Below are 27,715 nucleotides of genomic sequence, written 5' to 3'. Positions count from 1 at the left end.
ACTTCAACCGCTTTAATGGTACGCTTCTCTTGTAATTTAACCATTGTAATCCTCATATTAAGCGAGGATGTTAATTATTCATTTACGTCAATGGAAGTCACATATCGTTATATATTCTAATAGATTATAACGAAGCGCAAGACTTTTTAGCCTTAGGCCGAAGAATGTTAATAATAATAATAAATAGCTTCCCTTGAATTTTTTTGTTAGTGTAAGTAAGAATACTATGGTAAATAGATCACCTGATGGTAGGTGGTCACCAATGCTTAGACTTTGGCACCGTAAGGAATATTAACCACTTCTTACATCTCTAATGACCTACCTTGAGAACTAGGATATTATAATCCTTGTATCTGTACTTATACTGGCTTACGCATCCTTTAAACGGGAACATAACTATGCAAAAATCAGCTAAATACTCTTTTTTTATATTTATCTCATACATATTCTCATATATATTGGCTCATAAATATTACTAACTGTGTTCTAAGCTCAATGTTTTATAAATACTGTTTGTTTTCAAAAAAAAGCCCTCCTGGGAAGGTACCACCCACTCATCAGATATTCTACGGCAAAACAGCAATACTTGGTATTATTGTATTCCGGGCACACAGGCACAAGGGACATAACATCTTAGTTTCCAAGGTTGATGAACCGCTGATGGTTAACATTTGGCACTCATGATGGTTAACATTTCTTAGATGCCAATGTCTATGGGCGTTGGTGACCACTTACCATCAGGTGGCCCATTTGCTCGTCCGCCTTCCTATCCTATAAAAAAAATACCTATTTTTAATTTTGAACTGGATTTGCCTATGCAAAATCAAATAAAAGATTAGCAATTTCGCTTATCTACGTTATTAAACAGCAAAGAAGCCACGCTCAATCTTCTGATTTTACCAAAGAAATAGAATGCATAGAACTATTGTAAACCTTTCCTTTCTTGGTCCATTTCTCTTAATTTATACTTTTTTTTTATATTCCCCGGGAGGGCAAATGACTCTACTCCACCTGATGGTAAGTTGTAGTAGAGTCTAAACGCGACGACGGCCAGTACAGACGGGAAAAACGTTCCGCACTAGCCGCCTTCGCCTTGCCGGCCTGCAAGATGCCTCTTCACGCCGTTTGAAGGAACCCGGGTTGTAAGAGGAGGGGAACATGTGAGCTGGTAAGGAATTCCATTTTTTGTAAGTGCGACAAAGAAAGGAGTTGCCAAATTTCTTTGTTAGCGATGGAATTGATGTCACAGTTAGGCGGTGACATCGAGAACCAGCTCGCGTGGACTTAAGAAGGAAGGGGGAAGCAGGAATTAGAGAGAATAATTCCTCAGAGCACTCGCCGTGATACAGTCGATAGAAAGCGCTCAGTGCTGCTATCTCACGACGCAATTGTAAAGGTTCAAGGGTGTTTGTGACCTTTACGTCGCCAATAATGCGTACGGCACGTCGCTGCAGCCGGTCCAAGGTCTCCAGTAGGTACTTAGATATATATTTATATAATACACAAATACGACTTTCATTTATTGCATATTTTAGACAGCAAACGCGATTTTTTATTGTTACTAATATACATTAATTAATATATAACGATGTGATCGATGCTCATTGATATAAGCGATAATCTCTTTCTAACAGATTCGGTTACGGCGGCAGTTCTTAAGGGAAACTACCCAAATATATCGATGCAAATATAGAAAATATTATATTAACCAAACATACGTGCTAATACATTTGAGACCAGATCGGTAACGGCCGGAAAGAGTTCAGGTGTACGATCAACGGATTTAACTGCTTTCATATGCAAGTATGTATTTTTTTTAATGTGTAAACACAGCCCAGTCAAAATTTTAAGCTGCCACTGAAATATCTTTACGAAAAACTCAAAAATCTCATATTGTGGCTTGTTTCGTGGTTTGAAACTAAGACCTCAATATAATAGCCATATAAGGTAGCCATACAAACGAGGCAGTTAAAATAATATAGTATAAAATAAATTATATTATTAATAGTATTAATAATTTACTCAGAACAGTAATGAATCAGTTGTGTGACTGACCTGATGCCCATTTACTCGGCGTGTATTGATAAAAGGCAATGCCCTGACTGACTGACAATGCACAGTCATTAACTCTTCTCATAATAAAATACGATGTAGGTATTAAATTGAAACCATAATATGGCTGTATACTACCAAAACGGGTTATAACTAAATACAATACTAAGTTTTGTTGTTTGGCAGTAGAATATGTGATGTGAACAAACCATACCACCAAAACGATATGTAAGTTTGCATACAATTGAATTTTTGCAAAAAGCGTTACTTAAGTAAATCGTTGCTGAGCTGAGAAAATGGATTAAACTGATAATGATCCTAATTGGTTTAATCTATTTGCTCAGGCGTTGTAATACACCAATACAAATAAATATGTTCATATATGTTATTTGGATAAGAACAACTGCTCTAAAAACGCACTAATCTATTACATTTTTTCGCATAAAAGTATATAGTGCGAATAGATACGTTAACATTGTCAATCTACTAGCACCTCACTCTCAAATATGTTCTCAATTAAATATCATAATAAATTAAAGCAAGGACTCAACAGTAAATATAAAAATGTTAATTCTACAGAACCATTTAAAACAGATACATTCTTCATACATTTATAATTAAAGTTGTATTCTTGATAACATTTATTATACAGGTATATTAGTATACGGCATCTTATTCATGAGTACATTTTACTGACACGTGTCTCACTGTAAACAACATGTTTGTTTCTCTTGTTACTATTTGTCTGTTCGTTGGACTTTTAGTTACTTTACTTTATGATCAATATAATCGAGCAGGGAGGCTCGTACGCCAAATACCAGGCCCAAAGAGATGGCCTATTGTTGGTAACACAATCAATTTCTTATTACCACTCGGTAAGTGAAATAATAATTATTATTTAATTTATTGTTTTTTATTTATTGAGTTTGTTTTTATAAAAATGTTATTATTGGTAAAAATGTTACTAGCACATTCAAAAACACTGGTCAATAAAAGAGTTGCAATGAAAAGCCTAAGCTCATTCGTTAAGCTAAGATATATAATTGTGTTTTAATGTTAATTGCCATTCTATGAACGTCAAAAGCTACCTTTGATTTTTGTTTGCCTTGTGAGTTTTGTCTATCTTTCTTCTATTATACCAATGTGTGTATTTAATAATATTAAGTGTAATTTAACCTACCTTTGTGTGTACGATTTTTTAAAATCTCGATGATTTTGTTCACTCGATTTGTCTAATTTGACAAGAACATCATGAGTGTTCAATTTCAATTTGGAATAAAGTTAATCCCTCTGAAAAAAAAATGGTGATTTGTCATCTGTTTCCTTTAATCGGCGCTGTTTATTTTTTATCTATCTTATAATAATTATACAAACTAAATTCTACATTTATTTATTTTTTGCAAAATCCAATTTCAAAAATTAGCTTGCATTTACGAAAATATCTAAATGTTAAAATATAAAGTAAGCAGTCGCTACTAACATTTAAAAAGCCCATGTTTCAAATAGAAATATTGCTATTTTTTTAGAATTATAACTTGAAAAATGCATCATTAGTATAATTCGTTGGTGTTTATTCTCCCCTCTACTTATAAAGAAATGAAACAATTGCTATTAATTTAAAAAGGCCATTGTGCAGTACGCACATATTTTTCTTTTTGTTTTCTTGACATTTTTAACCTTTAAAATTACCAATTCTATGTGGCATACAATAAAGATTTCAATGAATAAAAAAATATGATTTATGAACTTGTGAAACTAATGGGATAGTAATTAAAGAAAAAAATCCCAAAATCATTGACGCCAAAACGAATAAATGAATGAATGAATAATATAAGTTCCAAATATAAATTTTTAACTGAAATTTAGTGATCTGAAAACTTTAGGTTTATGTACTTAAAAATAAATTTCCTACATTATCGTATTATTTTTATCCTAAAAACGTATCCCTTTTTTCTCTGGAAAAACACATTAAGCGTTTCCCCACATGAGGTGGGGTATGCGGGAGTCGGATCTGAGGTCCCCATCAGCAGGCCTGGCGACAGTGGAGGCGATCCGTCCCCACTTGAGTCGCTGGGTAACGAGAAAAGGCGGCACACTGACCTTCAGACTGACTCAGGTGCTTACTGGACATGGGTGCTTCGGTAAGTACCAGCACGGAATAGTCAGGCGGGAGGTAACGCCCTCCTGCCACGAGTGTGGTGCGCCTGCGGACACGACATGCCACACTATGATGGAGTGTGCCGCTTGGGGGCCTCAGCGCCTTTCCCTGGCGACTTTAATCGGCGGAGACCTTTCGCTGCCGAGCGTGATAAATGCCATGCTTGGTAGCGAAAGGTACTGGATGGAGATGGTCTCCTTCTCGGAAAATGTCATGTCGCAGAAGGAGGCCGCGGAGCGGGAGCACGAGGAGAGTGCCTCAGCTGACCCGCTTCGCCGAAGAAGACCGGGAAGAAGACGTCGGCGCTATGCGCATCTTCTCCTCCCGCCGTGAGTGTCGCCGGAGCTAGGGGGTCTCTGTACCCCGAGAACCTCCTAAGATTTGGAGGCCCGCAGAAGCGGGCCAACCGTCGGGACGGCACGGTAGCTTGCGCAAGCGATCCCGTACGTCCCCCGACAAGACGGAGTGGGTACCGCTGGTTTTTTAGTGGGTATTCGGCGCCTTCAGCGCCAGCGGGTCCCACATACCCCCCCCCCCCCATCTAATGTGGGGGAAACACATAAATGTTTTTTTTCCAGCGAGAAAAAAAAAAGAAGGGGGATGCGAGACTCGCGCGTGCTGAAGGCACCGAAATACCACTAAAAAATCAGTGGTACCCAGCGATCCCGTGGAAATTGGGCAGTCATTTTATTAATACTAATTAAAACCTGATTTCATTAATCACAAAATGTCAAATAATATTCGAATCTAAAATTTAATAATATCAAATCTTTAAATACTTCATCTTGTGTTTGATATAACCAGTTGTTTTTTTTATTTCCTTCGCAAAAAATGTTTATTGTCGATAATTATTAAAACATAATACTTATGAATTGTTGTGTAATTTACCTGCGCAACAGCACACAGGCGCAGAAAATAGCCACTAAATCAAAGACTAAAAATCATTAGTAAAAAAAAAACATTTTATAAAACAAACCTTTATATAAATTCTCTAAAAAGAAGAAATAAACTTTGAATTAAATAAAACCCATCAATTTATCACATTATGCATTTATATGATATAAAAGTTTGCCGTTAGATATACCTGTGTAAATTATTTTATGAAATACATACGAAGATTAAGGTGGGGAGCAACATGCAGGTTTCCTCACGATGTTTTCCTTCACCGTCAAGCACGAGATGAATTATAAACACAAATTAAGCATATGAATATTCAGTGGTGCTTGCCCGGGTTTGAACCCACGATCATCGGTTAAGATTCACATGTTCTTACCACTAGACTATTTCGGCTTATAAATAATTATACCTAAGTATTTTATTAACACAACGAAAACAAATTATACTGGTTTAATTATGACTTTGTTTCAGACAAGTTATTTTTATTTATTCGGAATTTGCCCAAGGAGTATGGAGATGTCGTACAGATACATGCGATCAATGAGAGAACTATAGGGTTTCTGGATCCTGATAATGTTGAGGTAATAAACATTACCAATAACTTCATTCGAATTTCAAAGGATACAAAGGGAAAAAAAACTATCGGCAATAAACAAAACTACTTAGTATTGTTGTGTTCTCGTTTGAAGGGCGAATGAACCAGTGTAATTACAGGCACAAGGGACATTACTTCTTAGTTCCTAGGGTTAGTGATGCGATGCCAGGAATTGTTAATATTTCTTACGGCGCCTATATCTTTGGACATTTGCAACCACTCACCATCAGGTGACCATTTGCTTTGCAAAACGATTTAGTACTTATTAATATGACATGTGCATAGGTATTAAGAGATAAGCGACATATAATAAATAAAGATACATAATATAAAGAAAAAAAAAACTATTTATTTTTAATATAAAATAACCTGGACCATGAAACTAAGATAACTCGTGACTTGGGGGCTCAGAAAATACCTTATAATGCTATCAAAGTTTCGCCTTAATAAATGTAGGCATTTCTCTCAAATAAATTAACAATTAATTCAATCTCTAATAGATCGATAGTTACATTTTCTAATTTTTTTTTCAGACAATTTTATCGTCACTTCGTTTTTCTGACAAAAATATACCATACAATTTTATGAGACCGTGGCTTGGAGAGGGGCTTCTCACAAGCCAAGGTATGCAGCTTCTATAAAAATAATAAAAGAAAATATCCAATCCATACATTAAATGAAACAACAATTACCTATAAATAATTAATTGTTAATTTGGAATATGACTTTAATCTTAGGTTTAAAATGGCATCAAAGGAGAAAGTTATTGACTCAAGCTTTTCATTTTAATATATTGAAGAAATATTCGATAACTTTCGTTGAACAGACAGATAAGTTTTTGCATGAAGTTCAAGAAAAGGTCAATGAAAAACACGTTGACATAGTGCCTTTGATAACTTCAACGACACTTCGTATCATGTGTGGTATGTGTATAGCTAATTAATTACGAGAGATTAATAACTGAGTTGTTTACTTTTAAATGGATATAATATATAAATAACTAATAATATGACTAAGATTGGAATCATTTTATATTTACAGTGTTTTGTGTCAGATAAACCATATTGGTATTAATCTTTCTAAAAACTGTTATTTAACTTTACATATTATATATTCGTTCACATTGCTGAAATTTAAACTCAGTTTTGGTGTTGTTGACGAAATAATGTAGTATTTACATTACATTTTCGTTTCTGTTCTATTATACCGTCACGCTCCCTCTTCGCCATTTGTTCGTGTATAGCGCGAATACTACACTTCGTCGTTGCTGTGATGAATATAATAATGAGAAAAATATATTTATTTTATTAATAAAATTAAATGATGGTATTTATTTGTTTACGCCGTATTTATGTATTGTTTTTAATTGTTAATTCTTTCAATAACCATAAATTTCGATGATTCACATCGTTCGACATATTTGAAGTAAATCTTTTGACAGCCACTGTTTTTTTTAACATAATTTGTTCTCATTTTAGAGACAGCAATGGGTACATCGATGCATGAAAGTATTGAATCTGTGGCGAGTAAATACTCGAGAGCAATAGAAGTCGTCGGAAAGGCAATTGTCGAAAGAATGTGCAGAATTTGGCTACACGTAGACTACTTTTTTAAATGGTCGAGTGTTGCTAAGGCGCAAGAGGCCGCCCTAAAAGACTTGCACACTTTTACTAATAAAATTATCAAAGAAAGAAGAATGTTCTTAAAAGAAAATAGAATTGAGACATTCGAAGATGAAGAAAGTTACGGTAATAAAGGAAGATTGGCAATGTTGGACTTGCTTTTAGAAAAAGAAAAAGTAGGAGATATCGATGTTGACGGTATCCGAGAGGAAGTTGATACATTTATGTTTGAGGTATTAATTGTTTCTTATAAAACTACGAATAAACTAAAACCACTGCTGGATATATATATTTAAAACTACGAATAAACTAAAACCACTGCTGGACTAAGGGCTTCGCTCCTTTCTCGGGGAGGGCTTTGAGATCAATCAACCATGCTGTTACAATTGGGGTCGATAGATACACTGACGTGCTGTGACAGATTTTCCTCCGATTTTACTGTGAATTCTTTTTGCGTCAAAAATAACAAAACTGAAAATAGACCGTTTATGATAGGATTAATAAATAAACATCTAAATATTTCTTCTAGGGTCATGATACAACAGCGCAGGCATTGTCTTTCTTGATAATGACGATCGCTAACGAGACGAAAGTGCAAGTAAGTTGAATTTATTTAAAATATATATCACGTTTTTATTAATATTATTAAATAAATAGGCGAACGGGCAAATAGGCACTTGATGGTAAGTGGTCGCCACTACCATAGACATTCGCTATATTTAATAGTAACCATCCCTTACATCGCCAACGCGCCACCAGCATTGAATTTAAAATTAATAATGCCCAGTAATGTACGTAAAACATGCACAAACATCTTCTTCTCTATTTCAATATTAATGTCTGTAATTTGTTTTCAATTAATGTAAGAATTCCTAAAAAAATGTTTTAGGATAAGATTTACGAGGAACTGCAAAATATATTTAAGGGCTCCCAAAATACGCCAACAACAGATGAATTGAATGAGATGAAATATCTAGAATGCTGCATAAAGGAATCTTTAAGATTATATCCTAGTGTGCCTATTATACTCAGATATGTAACAGAAGAAACTATTATAGGTTTGTATTGACTGACTACCGTACAAAATCCTTTTTTTATTATTGGGCTAAATCCCCCTCTATTCTAAATGAAAAGGCGCCATGTATGTCGGGATAGTATTAATTTATCAAAACGTTTAATAGTTTTGAATGCAATATCAACATATTATTATTAGCAACAAATATATCTCAGTAGTTTATCTCACTCATAATACATAGTTTACATATATAAGGAGTAATCGAACCAAATAAAAAATAAAAATATATATATTTTCTACAAAAATAAATTCAAGAAAAAACATACATATGGATCCTCTTAAGTAAAAAAATAGCTGTGTAAGGATGCCAGAGACCATTGCAGTGTTATGTTCTATTTTTAAAACGTATATAATATTTTATAGGTGGCTTCACCATACCCAAAAATAGTCATATCCATATATCTATATATGACTTGCATCGTCGTGCGGATATCTTCCCAGAACCAGAGCGCTTTATACCCGAAAGATTTCTACCAGAGGTATGCGCTAAGCGACACCCATACGCGTATATACCTTTCAGCGCTGGTCCTAGAAACTGTATTGGTAAGTTAACATTTTTTTCTGTTTCTGAATGATTATTATATGTATAATCCGCGCGAGAGCAGAGTGGGATGCTGCTAGCCCGGTAACGATAACGTCGGCAAACTTGCGTCGAACCGCTAGACGTTGTTATTTGTTTGGTAGTGTCGTTCGACAATTGTTACTACTTTAATTTAGAGATGAATGGTTGTGTGATTATTGTAGTGATTAATTAAATTAATAATAATATTTAGAAAGAGATGTCATTTAAAAAATAATTTTGCAAAACAATTCCCGCCATTGAAGATATCAAACATACAAACACCATTATAAGGTCCTCCAGACCGATTTCAGCCACGGCGGCCAATCTCAAATGAGATTAGCCAACTGCGCAGGAGATATTATAGTAAACAATTGTGTGCGCAAACACAGGTGCACTCCCTTTTCCCTAGCTCTCATAATCCGATGGGACGACAACCCGACACGACCGGAAAGAGTTCAGGCACAGGACCAACGGCTTTACGTGCTTTCCGAGGCGCGTGAGTTTACACACTAATAACTTCCAGACTCCGGGCATTAAGAATTTTCGATAGAAAAACCCTAAACCTTTTTACTGCCCCGACATGGGATTTGAACCAGGACCTCCAGGTCTGCGGCCTTACATTTAGCCACTAGACCAACGAGGCAGTCTACACCATAACAAACATACCTAGCTAGACATAATCTGTTAAAACCATACTCCATTTTTACCTTTGCTATCCTGGATAAATTATTATTTTTCTGTGTGTCTAGTCTAGTGCGAGTGCTTTTTACTTAATCTATACCGTTGACGTTAACGACGATTTGTATGGAATAAAAACAGCGCCGCCTAGTGACAATAATCGGAAATCCAACAAAGACAGGATTTCTTTGCTAACGCTCCTTTGTTCAAGAACTGTCATTTTCGATTTACTTTGACAAAGTTCCATCAAATTCTGATAGATCGCGCATTATATATGATTTACTTAATTTACACTGAGTTTCTTGACGGTTCTTCTAGGTTGAATCTTTGCTCCGAACTGGTAGGTAGGTAGTAATTTTAATGTTAAATGTATGTTAATAATGTAAGAAAATGAAAATATATTTTGAATTTTAATAAAGTGTAGACTAACGTTATCACTAAGTGTTATCATTGTTGTGTTATTATAATAAAAAATATATTAAATTTCAGGTCAAAAATTCGCTATGTTGGAAATGAAGACTTTAGTATCATCTTTGCTTCGGCGGTTTCGTCTGGAAGCTGTGACTAAGCCTAGTGATCTTAGATTCAGAGCTGACATTCTATTACGTACTAATAATGAATCATTATATGTTAAATTTTTCAACCGATGTTGATATATAATGTGTGGAAAGAAGTTTATTCATTATATCGATCTTATTTAAAGACCTAATATCAATCAGAATAAATATTTTCTTAAATAAATCTAAATTTAATTATTAATATATTGATGTAAATTAAGTCAGAACTTGAAATTTTAAAATTCAATAAATACATAAGTAATGTATATATATACGACATGAGCCGTACAGTTCTTCCGTGATACTATATACTACCAGGATATTACAAAATTTAAAATATTCTTACACAAAGTATTATCGAATATTGTTCAGATTATTCATAAAGTACAATTATCACATTCATGACATCTGTATCGTAATTGTGCAAAATATTAATAGTAAAGATATTTAAAAAACGCTCGGAATAATATAAAACTAAGACTCGTTTATCTTTACTCTTTCGATTGGAATAGGGTATAGACATATAGCTCACAGAAACATATTAGCCTATCATTAAACTATCGCTAAACAAAAATTGCGCTCGAAAAAACGACAAAGTCGAGCTGATATCGAGCTTACAATATTTTAAAGGTGCTTATCAAAACAAAAAATAAAATATAATAAATCTTCAACAACACCGAAGAGGCATCTTGCGGACCAGCAAGGCGGGGGCGGCTAGTGCAAAATATTCTTCCTGACTGTACTGGCCGATGTCGCGTTTGGACTTTACTACCACTTACTATCAGGTGGAGTAGAGTCATTTACCCTCCCGGCAATTTAAAAAAAAAGACACTGTAACAATAATATAACAGAATGAATCATTTATAATTAAATATAGTGCCAATGACATGTTTAAGCGGTAATATTCGCTGGTAAATATAATATACTAAACTATTTAAAAAAATAGTATCAATCAGTAAAAAATAGTATTAATCAGTAAAAAATAGTAACAATAAATATACTAACTATTTAAAAAAATTAAAAAAAACGACACTGTAACAATAATATAACAGAATAAATCATTTATAATGTATATCATTAAATATAGTGCCAATGACATATTTAAGCGGTAATATTCGCCGGTAAATATAAACTAACTATATAAGAAAAGATGAGTCATTATCGTCAATATTCATGTACCTAAATATTAATTTACTAGTGGCGTACACCGACTTTGTCTGACTTGAAATCTTATTTATCTTAGTATAAATTACATAGGTATCATTTATTGTAAAACGACCTTATCACAATAAGTATTAAGTGAAAGTCACGGTCAAACGCGAAGTTTGTCACCTTCGCGTTAGGTCCCATCCACCTCCCATAATTTGGTCTTCTCAGGTCTCGTTTGAGTGCTGTCTACGGCTTCTATGTGGGAGTGGTAGCTCACCGTACAATCGTCTTGGAATATGACAGTTCTCCTAAAGGCTCCGGAAGTTGGCCCGTTATTTCCAATTCATCGGGTCCGCTGCCCCGCCATCGTATCTTTGACCATAATTTTTTTTGTTGCGCGAGGGTTTTAATTTTGTTATAACTACTATATTAACTTAAACTATATAGTGTAAAAGACAAATATTATTATATTATTCTTAATTCGTTTGAGAGACAACGCGATTGCTAAATATTTTATAGAGCGTTAAAAAGTGAAGTTTTTAAAAAAATAATAGAATTACATCCTTACTACTCAAGTACTTCTAGCTGACAAAGAAAATCCTTGCTTTTAGCATTTTTATACCCATCAGTGTGAATGTCCCACAGCTGAGCTAAGGCCTCCACTCCCATTTTGAGGAAAAGGGCACCACGCTACTCCAATGCGGATTGGTGGAATACACATGTAATACCCATAATTAATTAATACCCATCGTATCTTCTAAACGAAAGGTCCGATTCGAATAATTTAAAGAGGAATTGACATGTGCCTACATAATTAACCTTTATTATGAAACTATATAGTTAGATAAGGATTAATATCTTGACACGATCATTATTCGATTCTACTCAGGATTGGATTGACAAAATTGAATTTGGAACGATACAAAATTTTTAATTGTGATTCATATTTAATTAGATTTCGCACAAAGCTGTTAACCTTCACTTTTAATTCGAACATGTTTTTTATTTATTATAATGGCGCACAATTTTATTAGCGGCTTGGTAAATTCTTACTCCGTTCAAACTGTCCGATTATGGAACAAAGTACCTGAGCATATAAGGAAAGCTACCTCTAGATTTACTTACAAGACTCGTCTCCGTGAGCATATTTTCTCAGAAAGCTCCTAGTTGTCTTCATCTTTGACATCTATAATGCAATATTATTCATATGTTTATATATTATAGCTGTGTTTTTTTTGTTGTTGTTATATTTGTGTTGTAATTATAGACATCACCTCCTTGACAACTAACTTTATTTCTTTATCACCAGCCAGGTATAGACTCTACTACAGCATCTTCCCTTTTTTTAAGTAAATTAAAATTAAAGTTAAACAAAACAAAAACTTAAGTACTAAAATAATAAATATAACTAATTAATATAACTTTAACAAAAAAACTCAACTACAACATCTTCCCCTTTTTAAGTTAATTAAAATTAAAGATAAACAAAACAAAAACTTAAGTACTAAAATATGTATGTGAGTGTGTTAGCGCTCTGTCAACTTGATATTTCCTTTTTCAATAATTCTTCAAGATATTCATTGTGTTAAACGGTTTTGAAATCATTTTGTATAAATAAATATTTTTACACGTTGCATATTTTTTATTTGTTTCTTGAAACCTTGTAGTGTCTCGGATCAGATTAAAACTACTTCATTTTTATTTTTATTTTAATTGCCTGTAGTTATAAATTTTTTCGCTTTTAACTTTGTTTTGTTATTTTTTAAACATTGTTGTTGAAATAAAGTTATTAATAAATGTATAATATTTAAATGTATTAATATATATATATTGAAATGAATATGTAGTAGCGTAATATGAACAAACTGTAGTACCTAGTCATTAATTTAAATACGAAATATATATTTTTTAATTGTGCATAATATGTGCCTAACGTTATTTTTATAGTAAGTAGTAGGGCAGTGTAGTTTTTATAATGTAGTACAAGTGTATATAGGAGGATACTTCTTTTTTAATTTTGCGTTACCTTGAGCAAATATTGCACGATAAAGAATTGGTTCAGTGTTTGTCTTAATTTTATAACCTTTAGTTTTTTGCAAATCCATAAATATATATATATATATATATATATATATATATATATATATATATATATATATATATATAAATATATATGGATACATATTCATTTTAATATACATATAATACATAAATCAATACGTATAAATTTTCTTGCAACGCTTTGTTTTTTTTTGAAAGGAGAAATGCCTGAGTAACCTTTAACATAAATATTAACTAACCTTTAACATAAATTAAAAATAGGATCAAAGGCTGAGTCTAGCGGTGCAGAGAGGCAACAGTGCCAGCGTCTTGGGTACAATGCCACAGGACAATCTTTTAGACGGCGTGTTTCTGCTTTAAATTTGTAATGTGTATTTTTTGTGTATTTCTTTTTATTTTAATTTTGTATTTTATAAAAATGTCTGTATGTTAGGTCTCATAAAAAAATGAATAAATCGTTTTATAAAGACTAAAAAAGTTTCGACCCTTAAAAATAGGAAAACTTTATAATTCTCATTATAAAGTTATAATTCAGTGTAAAAGCTGTAATATCTTTAATATAAATAGACTAATTTGTTACAATTAAATATGTTGTTAAGCCACCGAACACGAGATGAATTATAAACACAAATTAAGAACATGCAGCAAAATTAAGTGGTGCTCCCAAAGCCCCCACCGCACCCCTGATTTAACCGCACCACTTCTTCGGTAAAAATTCACATGTTCGTACCACTCGACAATCTCTGTTTGTTATTGGGTTATACAATACAAAAGTTTGTACTCGTTGTTTTCATAAATGACTATTTTCAGAAACTAATATCTTTTAACCGTCTGCACACTTTCTCTAATAAATAGACTTCAATAACAACGCATTGACATATAAATACAAAAATTTCTAATGCTGTATAGTCACTATTATAAAAATGGAATTCCATCGAATAAATAAACAATCTGGACTTTGAAAGCAATGCTTACAAAGTTGAAAGACAGTAATGCATTGATAGCCTTGTTGAAGTGATTTTAATTATTTGTAGTATACTCATCGTATTAAACTGAGCAAATAAGTAGGACACCGAAAATCAGCCTTACATATGGAAACCAATCACATGGACAATCAAAAAGAATTGTTTCTTTCTACTTTAAGTAAAAATAGTGACCACCAGTAATTAAAAGCTTTATACGAAAGAGGCAATTACTTCCATTTCGAATTTGAAAAATCTGTCAAATCGATCTTATGTCAATATCAATTTAACTAAAAGTTTTTATAAAATGGGGCAATTTTCCGTTTTATCTAAACAATCAATGTATCTGTATAATGATCTAAAGTATAATTAAATTAAATGAAACGGGGACGTGTTTGTCGAGTGGCATCTAATTGATTAAGCTTAATTCCGATTAAAAACATTATTTACTATAGCAATTAGATAGCTTTAGATGTATTATATATGATAAAATCAATTTGTAAGCGAAAATGAAAATGGATAGCAACGGTCGACGGGAATTGGCGAATTCATTTTGTGAACTTTCATTATGATCTTATCACATCTATATATAACGCTCAACGTAATCAGCGTAACATCAAGTCACTTGTTAAATCCACAAGTGGTAGAAATTAAAAGACCAAATCCGATCAATTCTAAAAGACTTTCTATCTTTATAGCTGGAAGACTTTCCACCTATACAGCTGGATTACCTTCCACCTATACAGCTGGATTAGATTGAACTTAAGCCTTTTTTGAAATACTTAGTTATCCCTTACCGAACAACCGCCATTTATTTTTTATAGAATAGATAGGTGAACGAGCTTATGGGCCACCTGATGGTAAGTGGTCACCAACGCCCATAGACATTGGCGTTGTAAGAAATGTTAACCATCGCTTACATCGCCAATGCGCCACCAACCTTGGGAACTAAGATGTTATGTCCTTTTTCTTTATTATCCTTCTTTATCTTCCTTATTATCCTTTTATTGCACTAGCTCACTCACCCTTCAAACCGAAATACTATAATACCAAATACTGCTGTACTGCTTGCGGTAGAATATCTGATGAGTGGGTGGTACCTACCCAGATGAGCTTGCATAAAGCCATAAAATTATTTTACCACCATTAAATTTTGGCCAGTTCTTGTTCAAATTTCTGTACTCTTTTAAAACAATATTTTTGCTAATACATATAAGTATACTAAGCTTTAAGTTTATAAAATAAAACTAACACAACAAGGAAACGTTCATTCGATCATACATACATAACGTATTACATACATATTGATTTAACTAAGTGGACAAGAATTTACGATAAATATTAGTATCGTTTATTTGTCCTGCTAACGAATAATATCATTAAAATCTACATCAATGTGACTACTTACATTAAACATTATAATTTTGCGCTTAATTTAATTTTCAATAAAAAAAGAAAAAAACCTTTTAATTATACTAAAAATAATATTTATGCACTGTCACAATCATATGGTGCATATCACTTTCTGATATTTCGTGGCATTTTCTGCAGTCTTACTTTCGAATTTTTATTCTTATAGAATAGCCTAACAAGCCTTCAAACCTCCAGCATACTGCATTATAATAATAATATCCTAGGACATTTATCACACACGGCCATCTGATCCGAAATTAAGCTTGTACAAAGCTTGTGCTATGGCAACCAGACAACTGATATACTACATATACTACTTTTCTTTTGTAAATACATACTTATATAGATAATTACACCCAGACTTAGGACAAACAGACATGTTCATGCACACAAATGTCTGTCCTGAGTGGGAATCGAACCCACAACCTTCGGCGTGAAAGGCAAGTGTTCTACCAACCACGCCAACCGGCTCGCATTGTTGCATCCTCCCAGCGACCGGACGGTTTGTTATCTTATATTATTAATTCGTCTACTTTTCTTGACAATATCGTTGTATTAGGTACCGTCATTTTGATAAAAACCTACACTTATTTTCTCATTAGATAAATTGTAATAGAAGTTAATTAAATCTTCAGACGTTAATTATGTCCGATTGCCTTTTAAATTTCGTTCTCCATAACTTCTGAAATAAAAATGTTAACGGTTACTAATAAGTAATGAATTGGTTACGTGGTTATTATTTTACGAATACATATATTCAATGCGTAACCTTAACGCAACTTTTGTTGACTAATGCTGAAGTTAAAAGAAATATATTCGTCCAAAATTTTATATTTATTATTAATATACTAAGTAGGTACATACCAATAAAGCTTTCCTGAATTTAGATGACATTAGACTGAATATAATTGGATTCAAGATGATACTGAACCAACTGTTTATCAGTAAAGTCCTGTAATTGATATCCCAAATCTGAAAATAAAAATACACAAACAACAAAATCCTATATTAAATGGAAACCGTTATGTTCCTTAAAGTAAACAGCCTGTAAATGTCCCACTGCTGGGTTATAAGTTTAGAGCTTACTCCACCACGCTGCTTCAATGCCGGTTAGTATAAAATGAAATTCTGCCATATGTGTATAAACACATGTGGCAGAATTTCAGTGAATTAGACATATATATATTTCCTCACGATGTTTTCTTTACCGCCGAGATAAATTATGTAAAATAAACACATGTAAATTCAGTGGTGCTTGCCCGGGTTTGAACTCGTAACCACGGTTAAAACTTGAAGATTCCAGTCCTTTAATCACCAGTCCATCAAGGCTTTTTATATCTTATTTGCGGTAAATTAAATATTACGAGCACCCGAGGTACGTAAAGGAAAAAATGTACTGGGGGGATTTAGGCAGATGGGCAAATCGGTCTCATCTCATCATTTAAATCCAAACAGCAATTGAAAGTATTGATGTTTGACGGTAAAATAACTGATGGTACTATATGTTATCTATCTTTAGCAATATACCCCAAAAAATTACCGTAGAATAATATCTTAAATTACAATTATTGCTTTTTATCTCTTTACGAAACTGTTTTAATTGATCGTAAATATTTGTTCCCGGTGGAAACATTGACATATATTAATAAACACCATAAATTTTATTAAGTTGCTCTTTAATTTTGGTTATTGATTAAATGACTGATGAATTACGTCTAAATAACGCACTGCAATTCTATAAGAAATTACTTCGTATCTCACTCCTGAAATATTGACAAACGTTTTAAGGAGATTAGCTATTTTGATGCAATAGGATAATCATATTAATTTTATAGTCACTAATATCAATTAATGTCATTTCACAATCGTTTTCTCCTCTAAGTTCGAGTTTATTCTCGCAAATAGCTTTGATCAAATTTAAATATTTTATGTTAAAACTTACTCGATCTAATTGCATAAGTTGTTGCATGTCACAGAAGAAAAAGAGCAAACGGTTGCAAAAGAATGGCAGCCAGCAGATCAGGAACGAAATTGTTATGGCTACTGAAAATAAATACATATTAATATACTAATTAATTATTTTCGTAAATTATAATTTACGTGTTAGCTAATGAAATAAGCTATATACATATTTTATTAAAGTAAATTGTTATTGATAAAAATCCAATACATAATATATATTAATATTTAAAACTACACCTACTAGTATAACGTTTGCATTAAAACTTTTAACGTCAATTATCTAGATAAACTAGATGACGGTGACGTTTATAAGTATCTAAGAGTAATAGCTTAATGCAATTAATAAAGAAAACAACGTATTCGGAACTTAATTGTAAAATTGAATATGATCATGATATATCTATCAAATAATATAAGAAAGCAGAATCAATACAATTACAATAATTGTAATTAATACAAATTATCCACAATATACACTATTATTATTAAATATTATTACCAACGAGCTTGTTAACTTTTCTTCTATTATTCTTATGATTAAATATTGTTCTCCTCGAATTCGATATTTCACTATTATTCACTTTGAGTGCAATCATAACGTACACGAATAACATAATTGAAAGAGGAATAATGAAGGTGACTAAACCTAAAACGCCACTAATAACTCTAGCCAAAGGGCTTGGCACTGTGAAGCAATATGACATTTTGTCCGTTTTAACTAATTCCACGGTCCACAGTTCAGGTATAGTCTCACAAATTGATATAATCCAAATTACAGTAATAATTCTCATTGCCCTTTCCGTAGATGGGACAAACTTAGACGACAGAGGATACCAAATAGCGAAGAATCTTTCTATTGCAAGTGTCGTCATTACTAAAATGCTATTATTCCATAGGAGTACTACGAAGAAAAAATGGATCTTGCAAGCAATATTTCCAAATAAATATGCATCAGTGAGATATAAGTAAACTTCGAGGGGGATCCCGAACGAGACGAGTAAATCTGTGGCGGCCATGTTAAAGATGTAGTGATTAGTAGTCGTGTGCATCTTCTTATCGTAATAAATGACTGTGCAGGTAAGAAGGTTGCCGATGAAACCTACTACGAAAATTATAATAAGCACTGAAGCCGTTAGGATCTGTAGCCAACCAGCGTTGTTTCCGATTACTTTCTCTAAAAAATATGTCCACTTTTCTATATCATATTCGTTTGTTATATTTTTTAAATTGAACATTTTATCGATATTTTAAGCACTTTAATAACTAAGAGGCAAGAAGTGCTTAATGTTTAACCGCCACGATGTGACTGTCCTTATCACCCTAATGTACTCAACAGGAGCGTAATGGTCACCGTTGTTGGTTTAATACGTAATATCACCTTAATGGTGTTTACAGAATAAACTCTTATAGATTAAATTCCTGAACATTTTTATTGTTTACTCGTGGATTAACTAAACGATTATTTTTTAATATTTTGATGATATGTTTAGGAATCGAAAAAAAACGCGTCATGCCTTTTTCGTCCGAATCGAGTGAAATTGACTCAGATTGGTCTAGAGGCTACCTTGTAAGAGCTACCGATTTAGAGGATTCGGGTTCAAATCCCGAGTCGAGGTAGAAAAGTTTTTAGTTGAGAAATTTTCAGAAGCAGCTCGAAGTTTCGAAGTTAGCAATTTTTACACTCACAAGCCTCCCCTTCGAACCAAACTCGTTCCGATCGATTTGGATACTTACCGGACACGGCTGCTTCGTACCTGCACAAAATAGTGCGGCGGAAAGTGTCACCTTCCTGCCACGAGTGTGGTGCGCCATCGACACAGCATAACACAAGCTGGCGGAGTGTGCCGCGGGGGGGGGGGCCTAGAGGCATTCCCTGGCGGCAGTTGTCAGCGGAGACCTCTCCTTTCCGAGCATCATCAACGCGATGCTTGGATGCGAGGAGTGCCGGTCGGAAATGGTCTCCTTCTGTGAAAGTGTGATGTCGCAGAGAACGCCTCTGCAGACCTGCTCCGCTGAAGAAAACCGAGGAGAAGAAAGAGGCGCTATGCGCACCTTCACCCTCTGCCACAATAGGCGTCGCCGGGAGACTAGGGAGGTTCTCAGTAACCTAGTAAAACTCCTAGATGGAATGAATGATAGAATGGAAGCCTGCATAGGCAGACCGTCCGTCAGAGCGTCACGGTAGCATGCGCAAGCGATCCCGTGGCACTCCTCATTAAGATGGAAAGAGTACCGCTGGTTTTTAGTAAGTATTCCGATGTTCGGGGCGCACTCGGCGTCTCGAAAACCGGCGAGCCCCAAATACCCCCACCTTTCCCGTGGGGGAAACGCGTAATGAGTTTTTCCAGCGTGAAACAAAAAAAGGGCTACTTTTCTGTAAGAACAAACACGAAAGTCACCGCAGAAAACGGTTGTGAAATTCCCTGTTTGAGATTATATAAAGTGATAAATATTTCCAGTAATCAATCAATTTTAATTTTAAAAAAAATATTGATTGTAGGACTGGTGGTAGAGCTTTGTGCAAGCTCGTCTGGGTAGGTACCACTCACTTATCAGATATTCTACCGAAAACAGCAGTACTTGGTATGGTTGTATTCCGGTTTGAAGGGTGAGTGAGCCAGTGTAATTACAGATACAAGGGACATAACATCTTAGTTCCCAAGGTTCATGGCGCATAGGTGTTGTAAGCGATGGTTAAAAATTCTTAAAATGCCAATGTCTATGGGCGTTGGTCACGACTTACCATCAGGTGGCCTATATGCTCGTCCGCCTTCCTATTCTATATAAAAAAAGAAAGTACATTATATTTTAGTGAAATATATCTTTGTTTTCCTTTTTAAAGAGTATACATATTTTTTATCAAATCAACAAATTAAAACAAACAATTGGACTATGTTGTTACGAGTTGTCTGTTTATATGTATAATTTCCAATTTCCAAAATTCCTAAAATAGTAATTGTATTGACTGTAACATTTTTTAAAAGGCAAGTCTTTTTGGTCATATAATATATAATTTAATGATATTTTTTATACCTTTTACAAATTGTATAATATCATCTGTTATAGCTTAAATAGTTTGTGTCCGGGGCTCTAAGTGACCTGTCATTGTCATTGTCTAATGTCTTCACACATTTGTTTTCATCTTCAACCCATGTCGTGTTTTTGATTGTAGAATTTTGGCGTTTTAAATAATTTCCTTGAATATATAGTTATTTTTTATACACAAACATTTAACTAAGGGGTGAAATGTTCTTTTTTTATAATCACGTGAATATACAATAATTATGCGCTTTGATAAAGTTGTTTTGTTTTACTATTTAAGCATTGTGTTTTAACATTTCGGTATAATGTCCAACTTATCCACTTTAAGCACTAAAAATCACAATAAAAAAAGTAGCAGTCGTGATCGCGATAGAAACAAATCCGTTGCTTCCGAGTCTGGTGGTTCTAGCCAGTGTGATACTCCACCACTAATAGAAAAGGTAGGTATTAAATACTTTTAATTTATTAATACAACGATTCGGTTGTACAAATATCTGTCATGGACGTATCTATAAATATCTTGAGTACCACATAAATATTATAGTTAAACATTTATTTGCATACATTCTGTGTGCATGTGTACATTCTGGCATGAAATGTTCATTAGTTGTATACAATCAAATAACATTATTTTGTAATATATTAGCATTTATTTAGGCACAACCATATCTGTATATAATATTAATTATAAAATCATATTCTTCTGCTTAAAATATTAAAAAGGAAGTTCAATAGGTGCTTACTATTTAAAATTTTAACAATGCACATTACAAATTGTTTATAAATATTCATTACTGATTTCACTTTAATGTAAGGATGGAGGTTCATCACAAGGCAAGTTTGCTGGAGTGGGTGCAGACTCGATACAATGTATGGCGGAACAAATTGGTGCAGAAATTAATGCTGAAGCAGCAACAAACCTCGCTGAGGATATTAGTTATAAGCTCCGGCAGACAATTAGTGTAAGTTATTTTATATTTGATCACCATTGAATGTAAAAATAGATAGTGAACAAATTATATCACACAATCACCCTCACACACCACACAATAGTGACGGTGACAATATGAGTATTTTATTTATGAGATTAAAACAGTTTTTTAAATGTCATAATTTATATTTATTATAAAGTTAAATTAGATATTTGTATTTTGTTTTAAGTAGGTAGACATATGTATGGTGCACTAAGTGATAGTAAATGGTCGCTACCGTAAAAAATAAAAATGTTATCATTCACTTTTGCTATAACTTAATTCGCATACTATGTATTACAGACAATTGCATTACACAGTGAGATGATGAAGAAAACATGTGTTGATAGCTGGGACATTAATACAGTACTAACTCTCTCAGATACTAGTCCGGTAGTGGGTGCAAATGTGCCACAATATATCTCAGTGGGGGAAGAAAAGCTTTGCTGTGAACTGGTAAGCAAGCTACTAAGACCCTCTATTATTTTTCTCTATAACTTTAGATTACCCTCTGTTAAATATAATAAATTTTTTATTGGTACGGTAAATCTATTTCTCATAAGATAGATACTCTTGTTAATATAATATTTTTTTTATATTGTGAAATACATAATTACAGTTCCATATTCAAAAATAAACTTATACTATAAGATAAGTCAAGATGTCGCCCTATAATTTATTATTATAACACCATTTTTCTTAAAACATAAGAATTCAATCAATTTCTTTTTTATATCTGTAACATTAGATTATATCATTATTTATATTAGATTATATGTTCTTAATTAATAGCATTGATTATTGTTTGTTTTTAGGAAACTCATATAAATATACCAGAATACTCAATGACCACACAAACCTATGTGTTCTCTACTTTACCAACTGTGTCTGTGGAATGGATAACAGATGATAAAAGTTTAAATAATAGCAATAATATTAGTGTTAATCTACAAAATTATTATACAAAAATTGCAAGAGGTAAGTTATAGAACTAAAAAAATGTTCTCCAAATGTTAATAATTTAGATAAACAATAGTTATCTAATATTTTTTTCTGCTATCTGTTATGTTAGAAAAGCCTTCTAGCATTTGTATAGTAGTAATCTATTTCCATAACTTTTATAAGTTTGTTGCCTAAAGCATATTCTTTATAGCATATTTCAATTAAAGGAGTAGATGAATATCTACAACAATATTCCATGACTACTTATTCCACTTTAATTTTACTTGCTAAGTACCGATAACAACATCGGCGACATACAAAACTCCATTTTATGCATTGGTATTGTTAGAACTGATTGATCCAAATCAGACCACAGCACCGAGTTCATCAAAATCATGGTCATTGGTTAAACAAAACATTTCAAAGTAACCTTCAAATGTCGGTTAAAATTCTGCCAAATGTGTATTAACCAAATCAAATGAGAGCAATATAGTGGAATTTGCCTAACATGAGACATTTACAGGTTGTTACTTCATATAAATAACAAATATTATTTATATTTCAGCAATATTAAATTTAAGGAAGAAACCCAAACAGCTGGCAGTAGAAGATCTCACAACGAATACTCGTATCGGTCCCATATTCCCAAATCTGTTTAATCTCGCCGTGCTAGTTCTCAACGATGATAATTTGAATGCTCTGAACGTACCGGCGAAGAAACCTTTGCAGTCGAACGTATTGGACATGGTCGACGCGCTCTGTTCGAATCCTTGCAGCTTGGACACAAATATACAGCAACAGGTATGTATGTTCTTTTTTTTTTAATTCCGTCAATAAAGAGATATGCTTCATATTATTGTGCACAAGTGTAGTCTCTATTTATCTCTATCTTTTTTAATTACTGAGAGTTTCTTGATGAAGAGAAAAACCCAATAACCTCTATTAGTTCTACCCAGGACTTGAGCCCATGACCTTAAGATCTGCAACCGACCAATGAGTCAGTTGGAATCCATATAAAATATTGTTCGTCATTAAAATTTATTAATCATTTTTCATTTGCTTCACTCGACATATTTCTATCGTTTTAATTTATTTTAAATATATTGTGTTGGAATAAGCTCTAGACCATCTCCTCAAATAGTAAAGGAGGCCTTAGCCCAGCAGTGGGACATTAACGGGCTGGTACTGTTACTGTAAATTTATTGTATTTAATAAAAAAAAGCATTATTTCATTAACTCTGGTTTAATTGTTATTATACATTTCAGTTTCAAAGACTATTTCCGGTTATGGTGTCAAATATATTAGGTAATGGAACGTTAGCAGAGAAGATGGTAGCGATACTAACTAAAATAACTCGGACATGGCCCTCGTTTATTGCAATAGGTACGTAATATTTATATTAAAATAATAGCAATTTATTTATTTATTTATTTAGGATTACCAACATGGCATACAGTAATAATTACAAATTAAAAGTTTACAAACTAATAGGTCTAAGGGTAAAAGTTGCCATACTTATAAAGTGTTTTATAAGTATGGCAAGTTTATATAAATTACTACGGGACGACAATAGCTCAAGCGGCCAGGATCGAACCTGCGACTTTTACAGCGGACTCTGGAATGGACTTATATACATATAAATTTTTACATGGCTGTCACAGTTACGATTTACATCAAACGCGTTTCGCGTCACAACATATTTTAATCGCGGTAAAGGAAATTGAAGTGTCCACCCCATAATTAAAGTCCATATTTGAATGGAACCCGCTTGTCTTATTTTCAAATATGGACTTAAAATATTTTGTAAACAATTTAATTTCCATTACCGCATATAAAATGCACGCGCTTTATGCTAACGTTGGTAAATATTTCGATGAATGTGGACAAACATTGTTCCCAGTTTGTATTAGTATGGAGCCCACCATGTGTGTGATTTAACATGAATTCGCACGCTCCAATTACTTTTAGGATTACCAATAAATGTTATTTAAGAACTGATTAGTTAAAGAATTGTCTTCTTTTAAATATAAAAATTCTTTTAAATTTGTAAAGTTCTTAATTTTAATTTTACCATTTATATTAGCTGTTACTTAGTTGTATGTGATGGGTGCTGTGGTTTCCTGTAACTGGGAGCACATACATGGGATACTTATAACTCGCAAAATGTATTTAAAGCTTGTCTGTCTTGTGTACTCCTTGCTGGTGATCCTATTAAAAAAATTAAAAAAACAGAATAATTGATGACAGAAAGAGTAAAATCAGTGTTTAACTAAACACTTACTAAACAACGCTTATAAGTAAGTAAGTGATATTAAACGAGCTAACGTACTTGAAATCATATACTTATTTATAATTTTAGGAAAAGGCATATTATTCGATTACCTATCGCAAGGCACGAAGGAGCGTCTGACGGCACCGATGATACGATGTTTGATGGCATTGGGGAGGCAGGCCCTTGTAGAGTGTTTGGGTGAACATCTTGAGCACATAGACGACCGTGTGCACGCACAGAGGCACAAGCACACACAGAGAGATCTCCGGGAGACCATACTCGTGAGTGTTATACTCTATAGTGTATTGCAATCGCAGGAGGAACGATAAATGAGCCTTTGATTTACAAATTTCGATTTGCTCTGCTCTATGCACTACAAATATTTCTTGATTGATAAATATGCGCCATCAATCTTGGGAACTAAGATGTTATGTCTCTTGTGCATGTAATTACACTGGCTCACTCACCCTCCAAACCGAAACACAACAATACCAAGTCCTGCTGTTTTGCGGTAGAATATCTGATGAGCGGGTGGTACCTACCCAGACGAGCTTGCACAAAGCTCTACCACGCTGTTTTTACATCTAAAGGTCCGAAAGCAACGTTGCCGACCTTTAAAACGCACACGCAACATGTTGACATGCCAATTTAAGGTCATTTAATTCATCATAGTTCATTAGTGGAATAAGCTCCAAACCTTCTTCTCAAAAAGGGACAGATGGCCTTAGCCCAGCAGTGGGATATTTACAGGCTGTTACTGTATATATATATACTAGTATATAAAGTAAATAAGGAAATTTAGTGAGTTTAAAACCATTCCTTAAAACATGAAGTTCGTTATGGAGTTTTTTACTACTTGTGATAATAAGCTTAGTTAATTTTTAGTAAACTATTTTTCGCCATAAGAATCCGCATTCTTTTATGAGTAAGCCAGTTATAATTCCTTGAAACTTATTAAATAATATTTTGAAATTTTTTTGTTCTAAATAATTTAACTAAGCCTACTACTTTCACTAAATCTCCATATAAAGCCTATTTATCTGTTAAATAATTTCGTGATATTTTTGTTTTCAGGATGTCTCAACTTGTCTCCTTAGATCTGAACCAACAAATTTTTTAGAAGATTATGTAATGACTGACTATACTTTATATGAAATGTTAGGAGATTCAATTTTACCGAGGAGAACATTATTTCCTATAAAAGGTATGGTTTTTTATTATACATTTTATAAATTTATTTACTTCAATTGATAAAAAAGGCTTAACAGAATTAAATTTCATATCTTTTACAGTAAAGTAGTAATAATAAGTAATAAATAATAAAAAGCCGAAATGACCTAGTGGTTAGAACGCGTGAATCTTAACCGATGATCGTGGGTTCAAACCCGGGCAAGCATTACTGAATTTTCATGTGCTTAATTTTTGTTTATAATTCATCTCGTGCTTAACGGTGAAGGAAAACATCATGAGGAAACCTGCATGTGTCTAACACATGTGTATTCCACCAACCCGCATTGGAGCAGCGTATTGGAATAAGCTCCAAAACCTTCTCCTCAAAAAGGAGAGGAGGCCTTAGCCCAGCAGTGGGACATTCACAGGCTGTTACTGCTACTGTTTTAAAATAATAAAAGTCAAAAATGTTTCAAAAAGTTTGCCCCTCCAAATGATTTTCTATTCTTATTCTTTCATGAAACAAAATTAGTCAGTTATCAAATATTTAGGCTTTCTCCTCAATTCATCATAATCGCTTTATTATTTTAACGTTATTTACATTCGAAATTTGATCACGTGACATCAAATAACAATTTAAAATACATACATATGTTCTTAAAAACGAATTCGCCCATTAATATTAAACTTTGTCGACACATGCTGTATACTTTTCGCGCAAATGTGTACGATACTTAATATAATTGAACATTTTAGAAATGGAATCGAAAGAGGACACCAACGAACGAACTTCGGATGAGGAATTCTCGTATCTACCTCTTCGGCCAGCGATAAGACGGCCCAAGGTCAGGCTGATACTGCAGCGTAAAAACGGAACTGTTCACAGGGAAGCCCCGTTCGAACCAACGAAATTCAGTGGGAAAATAAACACTATACACATAAGAATAAAGGGCTGCCGATCCGTCGACGTTTCGAACAAGAGAAGGAACACGATTCAAGCTGGCAGTGTGCTGGCCAGCAGAACCAGTGGGGTGGTCGTGGCCAGTGGACTCTTGAATAGATTTAGGTATAGATTAAGCAAACCTGCCGCATTTCCAATATTTGGAGCTTTAACATTTTAAACTATTTTTAAAGAAATATAATTTATTATTTTATTTTATTCTTTTATTTTATTGTTAATGATGGTTTGCCTTCAAGGTCAAGAGTCTCGGTTTGTAGTTCATTATTTTTAATACGATATTTGTCTAATATTAAGGAGCCGGTGGCATAAATTTGCTAAATTTGTGTTTATTATTCCTCTCGTGCTCGGAGGTGAAAGAAAACATGCATGTGTATAATTTCACTGAAATTCTAACGTATCCAACACTTATTAGAGCAGCATGGAATGAGCTCCAAACCCAACCCTCAAAATGAGAGCAGGCCTTAGCCCAACAGTTAATCATTCATAGGCTGTTACTTTATTTAATTAAAAAATGTTTCATTATTTAAAAATCAATTTCATTCGATAGTACGCAAAATATTAAACATTTAATTCAGCACGTCTCGAATACAAAGTGGCGTGCCAGCGCTTTACT

At 33.4% G+C, this 27,715-nt stretch overlaps 2 protein-coding genes and 1 long non-coding RNA gene across 5 annotated transcripts; 2 read left to right on the top strand and 1 right to left on the bottom strand.

Moving 5' to 3' along the window:
- The first annotated feature begins 2,745 nt into the window (after positions 1-2,745).
- LOC126771271 (cytochrome P450 4C1-like) lies at positions 2,746-11,345 on the top strand. Of its 3 annotated transcripts, XM_050491065.1 has the most exons (11): positions 2,752-2,927; positions 4,042-4,193; positions 4,433-4,539; positions 5,579-5,688; positions 6,236-6,326; positions 6,440-6,625; positions 7,181-7,557; positions 7,854-7,922; positions 8,214-8,382; positions 8,763-8,942; positions 10,129-11,345. In XM_050491065.1, exons 1-11 carry the CDS (start codon positions 2,829-2,831, stop codon positions 10,290-10,292), a joined length of 1,704 nt encoding a protein of 567 aa, XP_050347022.1. In that variant the 5' UTR covers positions 2,752-2,828; the 3' UTR covers positions 10,293-11,345. The 3 variants fall into 3 exon arrangements, with proteins under 3 accessions (XP_050347023.1, XP_050347022.1, XP_050347024.1); XM_050491067.1 differs by lacking the exon at positions 4,433-4,539 and having other exon boundaries at positions 2,889-2,927; XM_050491066.1 differs by lacking the exons at positions 4,042-4,193; positions 4,433-4,539 and having other exon boundaries at positions 2,746-2,927.
- Positions 11,346-13,585: 2,240 nt separating this feature from the next.
- LOC126771382 (uncharacterized) lies at positions 13,586-17,816 on the bottom strand. Its single transcript, XR_007669529.1, has 3 exons — positions 17,724-17,816; positions 16,646-16,753; positions 13,586-16,463 (listed from the first exon to the last, which is right to left on the bottom strand). It is a non-coding gene; the product is annotated as an uncharacterized LOC126771382 (long non-coding RNA).
- A 3,072-nt stretch (positions 17,817-20,888) lies between these two features.
- Positions 20,889-27,295, top strand: LOC126771279 (uncharacterized). The gene is made up of 9 exons (XM_050491077.1): positions 20,889-21,225; positions 21,601-21,747; positions 22,060-22,212; positions 22,572-22,734; positions 23,264-23,499; positions 23,965-24,082; positions 25,059-25,252; positions 26,046-26,175; positions 26,898-27,295. The coding sequence occupies exons 1-9, from the start codon at positions 21,091-21,093 to the stop codon at positions 27,260-27,262; spliced, it is 1,641 nt and encodes a 546-aa protein (XP_050347034.1). The 5' UTR covers positions 20,889-21,090; the 3' UTR covers positions 27,263-27,295.
- Positions 27,296-27,715: the final 420 nt, after the last annotated feature.

This window comes from Nymphalis io, chromosome 10, assembly GCF_905147045.1.
Source record: "Nymphalis io chromosome 10, ilAglIoxx1.1, whole genome shotgun sequence".
NCBI lineage: Eukaryota > Metazoa > Arthropoda > Insecta > Lepidoptera > Nymphalidae > Nymphalis > Nymphalis io.
Note: the sequence above shows the minus strand (reverse complement) of the source record. Positions and strands in the feature narration are given on the sequence as shown.

Bases quoted from the DNA above. Each gene is read 5' to 3' on its own strand.
- LOC126771271 (XM_050491065.1), top strand. From the start codon at position 2,829: ATGATCAATATAATCGAGCAGGGAGGCTCGTACGCCAAATACCAGGCC. The intron at 4,540-5,578 runs GTGAGTGTCGCC...ACTTTGTTTCAG, and splicing joins GCGCATCTTCTCCTCCCGCC to ACAAGTTATTTTTATTTATT. The intron at 6,626-7,180 runs GTATGTGTATAG...TTCTCATTTTAG, and splicing joins GACACTTCGTATCATGTGTG to AGACAGCAATGGGTACATCG.
- LOC126771279 (XM_050491077.1), top strand. From the start codon at position 21,091: ATGTCCAACTTATCCACTTTAAGCACTAAAAATCACAATAAAAAAAGT. The intron at 21,226-21,600 runs GTAGGTATTAAA...CTTTAATGTAAG, and splicing joins CTCCACCACTAATAGAAAAG to GATGGAGGTTCATCACAAGG. The intron at 25,253-26,045 runs GTGAGTGTTATA...TTTTGTTTTCAG, and splicing joins ATCTCCGGGAGACCATACTC to GATGTCTCAACTTGTCTCCT.